General features: G+C 52.2%; 1 protein-coding gene across 4 annotated transcripts; it reads right to left on the bottom strand.

Moving 5' to 3' along the window:
- Positions 1-219: 219 nt before the first annotated feature.
- ZC3H10 (zinc finger CCCH-type containing 10) lies at positions 220-6,326 on the bottom strand. Of its 4 annotated transcripts, none has more exons than XM_070621620.1 (3): positions 5,982-6,326; positions 5,142-5,205; positions 220-3,684 (listed from the first exon to the last, which is right to left on the bottom strand). In XM_070621620.1, the coding sequence occupies exon 3, from the start codon at positions 3,627-3,629 to the stop codon at positions 2,322-2,324; it is 1,308 nt and encodes a 435-aa protein (XP_070477721.1). In that variant the 5' UTR covers positions 3,630-3,684; positions 5,142-5,205; positions 5,982-6,326; the 3' UTR covers positions 220-2,321. The 4 variants fall into 4 exon arrangements, with proteins under 4 accessions (XP_070477721.1, XP_008528371.1, XP_008528372.1 ...); XM_008530149.2 differs by having other exon boundaries at positions 220-3,681; positions 5,982-6,105; XM_008530150.2 differs by lacking the exon at positions 5,982-6,326 and adding an exon at positions 5,350-5,772.
- Between the last annotated feature and the right edge of the window lie 168 nt (positions 6,327-6,494).

Raw genomic sequence — 6,494 nt, 5'->3', positions numbered from 1 at the left:
ACATTTACTAGGCACAAATGTTCAGTTTTGATTCCACCAAACTCTACTATTAATTAGCCCATAATTATTCTCATTTCTGCAATGACTTAGCAGGTACGAAATGACCTGGGATCACAGCTAGGAAATGGTGCTCTCTTGTTGGAGACAAACAATCTCACAAAACACCAACATCAGACAAGGGCACTGAGCGACTGTGATGAAGTGAGGCAAAAAGACAAGACCACTTCATAATTTTGTTTAAGCACAAAACAAGGTCAGTATGCAAATTCAAAAATGGCAAACATCCCCCTCTCCCAGCCAAGTGATTGCTGCTTCATTACCAATTACAGCTTCAGCTTCACTTTAGTTGGCCCTTTTCCTAGATAAGATACCCAATCATAGAACTATCCCTGCTTCCCTGACAGCACCGAATCCTTGAACCTTCCCCAAAATCACTTAACCAAAGCCCAAGTCCTGTAAGTTCTCTCTAACACCCTCTTGCTAAGACACCATGGTTCCCCATAGCATGTTCCCTCCATCACTGCAATGAGCATTAAACCCAACTTGTTCAACTACGTGTGCATTCCTGGTGGTCTTTAACAGGAGTATGTTAATAAAGGACATACAATGTCTAGTTTCCCAAGTCTACCTCTTTAGGCAAAGACAAAATAAAGTCAGTCAGGATTTGGCTGGGATGAGTTCACGCTGGTATCTATGATCACATTTTTCTCTAAATGTTCATAAACCATCTCTTTTAATAATGCAAAATTGTGCCAGAAAACCAACATTAAGCTTATCAGTGTGGCTTCTAAAATCCACAAACATTTCAGTATTTGCCCATTTTTGGTCTTTAGGCCCATTCTTTTTTTTTTTTTAAATGACCGGCCTTGACCTACCTAGCCCATCTCCAACCCCAGGTGTAACCTGAGTGATCAACCAGACAAGAGAGCAAGAGGTAGAAGGAGACATGATGGGGGAGCAAAACCCAGGATCGCTTTCTCTACCCGCACATCCACTGTCTCATTAAACTAGACACCTGAGTTGTTTCCCCTACATCAGCCATGAGCTGAGGAGGAGCTGAAGTTTGGCTACTGGGGCCCTTGGCTTTACTGACTCTTAATTGGATTTAAAACTTCTGTGGTCCTATGTGGAGGCAGAGGGAAGAAAGGGATGAACTCTGAGGATTGTGTCCCCAGAAGAACTCTCCTTTTCCCAGCACCTCCCAAGCCTTGAAGGCTTAAGGCATTGGTTACTAAGGAAGGGATGGAGTAAGAAGGACATGAACTGCCATCAAGAACTCAGAGAGCAACCACCACCTGCCCTGCTGTTTGAATAAGGGAAGGATCTGTCAATACATATCCCATTCCCATTTCCCAGAACATCCACCCTCCTTAGTACCCGCCCCCCTAAATGACCCTAGGAGCCCTGGTTACTAAGGCAACCTGGGAATAGTACATGCACATAGAAACCAGAACAGATGGGACTATTTTTAAACTAGACTAGATGGCTCCAATGCTTTTACCCCACAAAGTGCCTTCCCCAAAGCCCCATTTGGTCTTGTTCTGGGTCCCTACCCATCTTCACTGGCTTCCATCCAACCTTACCCAAGCTATGTGAGGGTGGGGTCTTTATCCCATTTTGGCATGACATCTATTTACTGCTCCCATATTCCACACAGAATATCTAAGCAAATTTTTACTGCCTCCATTTGTTAAAAATAATTGTTTTTTTATTTCTTTGGAAAGTGGTGGGCCCTGCCCTATGGATTTCCAGGCCAAGCCAAGGTAATGAATGCTCCCCTAGTCTCTGGGCTGGAGTACTATGGTCCCCGCCTTCCCACGGGCCTGGGAGCAGTTCCTGTATTGTCCAACTCAACTAGGCCCCAAATTGTCTGAAGGCTCCTATCAGGCCTTCTCTCCTAGCCACCCACTTCCCAATCTTTCCTGGCTTTCCCTCTAGGCAGGGTATTTTTTTCTTCCAAAGCCAGTGCTGGAACCTGTGCTGTGCAGAAGAGAGGACAATACCAGGGATGTCCCCAACTTCCCATCAGGGGACATACAGCCCCTTAGTCCTTCCTCTCTGCTGGCTTCAGTCTGTACTCCTATGCAAGCCCCCTCTGTGAGGCTTGAAGGAAGATGGACAAGAGGACCCTCATAAAGGGGAGGTGAGAAAAAACACACCAGCCCAACCCTTTCTCAGAAGACAACTCCTTGTAGTCTCTTGTCCTAGTTCTTGAGTGAGCCCTTCAGACAGGGCCTGGGAGGGCTAGGCGAGTGGGTGAGTAAAGGGCCCCTCAACCCCAGCCCTGGGAGGCTATACCAGAGGAGTATCCATTAGGCCCATCAGTGTGGCATGGCTGTGATACGCATGCTCTGGGAAGCGATGGGGTAAGTCACCATGGGAGTGGTGGTATGGCTCATTGTGATTCCTGCCAAAGGTTGGGCCATCGATACAGCCACAGGGGCCACAGGAGCCACAGATACAGCCACAGGAGCCATGGAGACAGGTGGGGGTGCCATTCCCTGGGCAATTGTTTGAGCCAGAGCAGCTGACAGTGGTGTGATCTCTGGGTTCAAGTGTGGGGGTGGGGGTGGTGGAGCAGCAGGAGGTGCAGCATTAGTTGGGGGAGCAGCTGGAGCTCCAGCAGGGGCCACCAGTTCTTGCTGGGACACAGGTCGAGGCTGTAGAGCCTGGCTGCTGAGAGTAGTGTGAGTCTGGGCAATGCCATGGTTAAAAGTGGCAACAGTGCCCACGGTGGGGGCCAGAGTCTGCTCAGTCGCTGGTGCAGTGGAGCTCAGGGTCATGACCTTGGCCTGATTGCGGAACTGAGCATTTTGTTCCAGCAGTACCTCATTGGTGGCCAGCAGGTTGCTGACCTGCTTCTTTAGCTCTTCTACCCGCTTCCTGAGCATGGCATTCTCCTCCTCTAGCAGCCTGCACTCTACCCCTCGGGGTGGAGCCAGGCTATATTCGTATGATTCAAAATGGGGGCCATCTGGGGGGCAGCATCCACCTCGCCGGCGCTTGGGGCCTGGTTCATGATCCTCAAAGCCCCTGTCAGGGAGGTCGTAGATATCATAGAGATCATGACGTCGTCCTGGGGGGACTGGGCCTGTTGAGCCCCCACCACCAGTGCCTCCTCCACCCCGAGCATCAAACTCAAAATCCCGTTGCAGGTGACGGAACTTGCACTTGGCTCCTCTCTGGCAGTCACCCTTGAGAAAGTCACGGCAGATAGGGACCTCCTCCTTGCCATTTGGTAGGTCAGCCGGTGAAAGGCCCAGGCCGGCCGCTACTTTCTGTCTCAGCCGAGGGGGAAGCTCTCCCGTCTTCTTATAGCCATCCTCATCCTCCTTGGAGCCATGGATGAATCGGCAGTTTGGGCGACTACACTCCTTGTTCTGGAAATCATGGCAGAAGATGAACTCATTTTTGCTCACTCCCAAGTTGGACACTTCACTCATGTCTGGATGGCGATAGCGGCAACGCTTGCCTCGCTTGCATACGTTCCTCAGGAAGTCTCTGCAGATGGCATCTGAGCTGGCCCCGCCACTGCCTGCTCCTGTCCCACTAGCTTCCTCGCTGCCACCGCCTCCAGGGCCTCCACTGCTGCTCCCAGTGCCGTTGGCATAGCTGTCCCGGTCAGGCATCCTGGTCCCCCCCAACTCAGGGCTTTCTTCCTTTTCTTGCCACCCTTGGTGACTGCTAGGAAAGAGAGGAACTGTGTCAAACAGGAGTCCTCCAGAGAGGCCACACTCTTCCCAACTATAGAGCAGGCACTCCAGCAAGAGGCAGGCTAAAGGGGCAGTGGCTTTGGAGATGGAGAAATTAAGGGATGAGAATTCTGCCTGGACTGGCTGGCTTCTCAGAAGTCCCTCCCAGGCCCTTGTGCACCTGGCCTGGGGCAGAATGATTCACACTTGCCTGGCTAATGGTGGAGGGAGGGAGCTGGGGTGAAGCCACCTCATCTCACTAACGATGACAGGCCAAGGAGGGGGCAGGGAGAAAATAGCGTTGGATTTTATTTCTCCTTCTGAACTGACCTTATTAAAGGTGTGGAAGTGAAATGAAAACTGCTGTTGGTGTCTGAATACGCTGGAGGAGACTGGGAATAGTGGCCAAGATGGGCTGGTGAGCTACTAGGGCTGTGAGTAATGGGATGCTGGTGACAAAACTTCCCTTAAACCCCTCTTCCATGGGATCTCAGGAGAGGGCTCTGTGAAGCAGCAGATCTTTAGACCTCAGGATATCCTGAGTGAAGAGACTGGTGTCACCAGCTTAAGGGCAGTCCCTAAACTTGTCATTTTTTAGTATTCTCTCCTAGCTCACCACCACTCTCAACCGCAGCATGGGCAGCCCTTTCCCCTGCATTTCAAGGGAACAGTTCTACAGCTGGAATCTCCACTTACAGGCCCCGAAAGGACAAAACCATTTGTGGCAAGGTTAAGGCAGAAGGAAGGAGTTAATTTCACAGAAACAAGTGACCTTTCTTTCTCCATTCTATACATCCCTCCTACCTCTCCCTAAGAAGATCCCACTGACATCAAACCACACCGTTCCTCACCCCCATTGAAGATCTTTATTTATAAACTCTGTAAAAGCTTTTCAAGTCTCCTCTTTCCCAAGAGAGCTCTGGAATATCATCAGCCCACTGCCTGGGTTCTAGCCCTCCCCTCTCTCCACCCCCAACAAGACTCGGAGTCCCAGCTACCACGTGTCTGACCTCTGAAGCCTTTCCTAGACAGTGTTCAGGCTCCCCCTGCTGTTCACATAGGAAAACTTTATACTGTTTCCTCTGGAGCACAAGGGAATCTTTCCAATTTCTTTGGCCTGGATCTCCCCCCAACCTCCACCTCACTACCTTGACTTTGCCTTTAGATTTCCCTACAATGAACCGACCACACAAGAGGCCAGAATTACAGGAGAATCTGTAAAAGAGGGGTCCTCTTCTTCCAAAGGAAAGTAGCAGTCCCAGAATAAGAGAAACAAGGGCAAGAGTGGTAAGAGAGAAGATACAAACTTCTACAACATGGGACGTGAGCCGGTGAAAAATAAATGCCGTCTACTCAAGCCTGACCCATGTTGCAAGTCCCACCAGACGCAGACAATCAGATATGGTACTGTACTCCTCCCCACCCAACTCTCCCAGGATTGTTCGATACCTGAGGTAGCTCAGGTGAAGTCCGGGGCTCCTGTGGGTCTCCACCTCCACATCACTGCTGGGTTCTGAACAGGAAAAAAACAGAGACTTGGGTGGGAGAAGGGATAAGAATGAAGGACCGTGGGGTGGTTGTTAAAGAAAGAAACCTGACAAAACGGCAAGAGCTCTCGGCACATCAAGCTTTCCTCAGGGTTCGAACTGAACTTCACCTGTCAAAGGGACAAGTTGCCAGTAAGAAGAGTAACGGATAGAACTAATTGGAGAGCCTAGGAAGACCGGTCGGAAAATCAGTCCTGAGTGAACAAAAGGTGAGGGGCACCCTGCCCCAAGATGAAGGAGAATGTGGGGATCAGAGCCCGGCCTAGAGTTGGGGTTAGGAACTCCGAATGGGGAGCCTTGCGAGGGCAGCGCCTGACAGTGCAGTGGGATGACAGAGTAGACTTGGGGGCGGTGATTATGACGCTTCGCAACACCCCAGAGTTTGCGAAAAAAGTCCTAGGAGTTTCCCGCGGGAAGTCTTCTAGCTTGGCAGGCTATGTGCGGTGCCGCCGGAGCTCAGCCCGGGCCAGGCGAACAGGACTCTAAGGGAGCACCAAGTGAAGCGGGGAAGGGGACTCCAGGTGACACCACGCTGAGGGGATGGGCAGGGCTGTGACGTCACGGAGCTGGCGTTTGCTCGCGAAGCGGGGTCAGTCAGAAAAGGGTACCGGCCCTGGGGCGTGAGGAAGAACCGTCTCGGCCCTGGGGGGCCTTGTGTAGCCCGGCCGAGCCCAGCCGCTGGGCCGGCCCCGACTCCTCCCCTCCGGGCGCGGCCTCCACCTAAGCCTCCCGCCTCCCTCACCTGCCGCCGCCGCCGTAGTTGCTGCTGCCGCCTGCCGGTCCTCTAGCTTCGACAAAGAGCCGCCTACCCTATCGCCCTTCCGCTTCCTGCGGAAGAAGTGTCGCGCTAGCCACCAAACCCGGAACTATACTCTATGGTGTGCGGAGTACTTGCGCGCCTAGCCGCAGGAAGCTCCCAGCAAGCTTTGCGTGTCACCATGGCAACCCGACCCAACAGCACAGCAGAGCCCAAACTTAGCTTGGTAAAGCAAGCCTAGAAGCGCAGTGGAGATGAAATCACCGTTTGCCGCATCAACTTGCCCGCGACCACCTTGAAACCTGTCCCCTGGGGTGTGCCACACCCTTTCCCACCCAATGCTCCAACTCCGAGGGGCGGATCCCACACCCCCTGGCTACAGCGCATGCAGCTTGCTCGCCATTCTCTACATGCAGCACCGGGCAGTCAGAGGGCCGACAGTCTCCCAAGAGACTCCCCAGCTTACGGACCCATAAAAACCACAGAATAGACACGACG

Source organism: Equus przewalskii, chromosome 5 (assembly GCF_037783145.1).
Source record: "Equus przewalskii isolate Varuska chromosome 5, EquPr2, whole genome shotgun sequence".
Taxonomy (NCBI): domain Eukaryota; kingdom Metazoa; phylum Chordata; class Mammalia; order Perissodactyla; family Equidae; genus Equus; species Equus przewalskii.
Note: the sequence above shows the minus strand (reverse complement) of the source record. Positions and strands in the feature narration are given on the sequence as shown.

What these genes read in the sequence shown, in the direction of transcription:
- ZC3H10 (XM_070621620.1), bottom strand. Translation starts at nt 3,629, where the DNA reads ATGCCTGACCGGGACAGCTATGCCAACGGCACTGGGAGCAGCAGTGGA.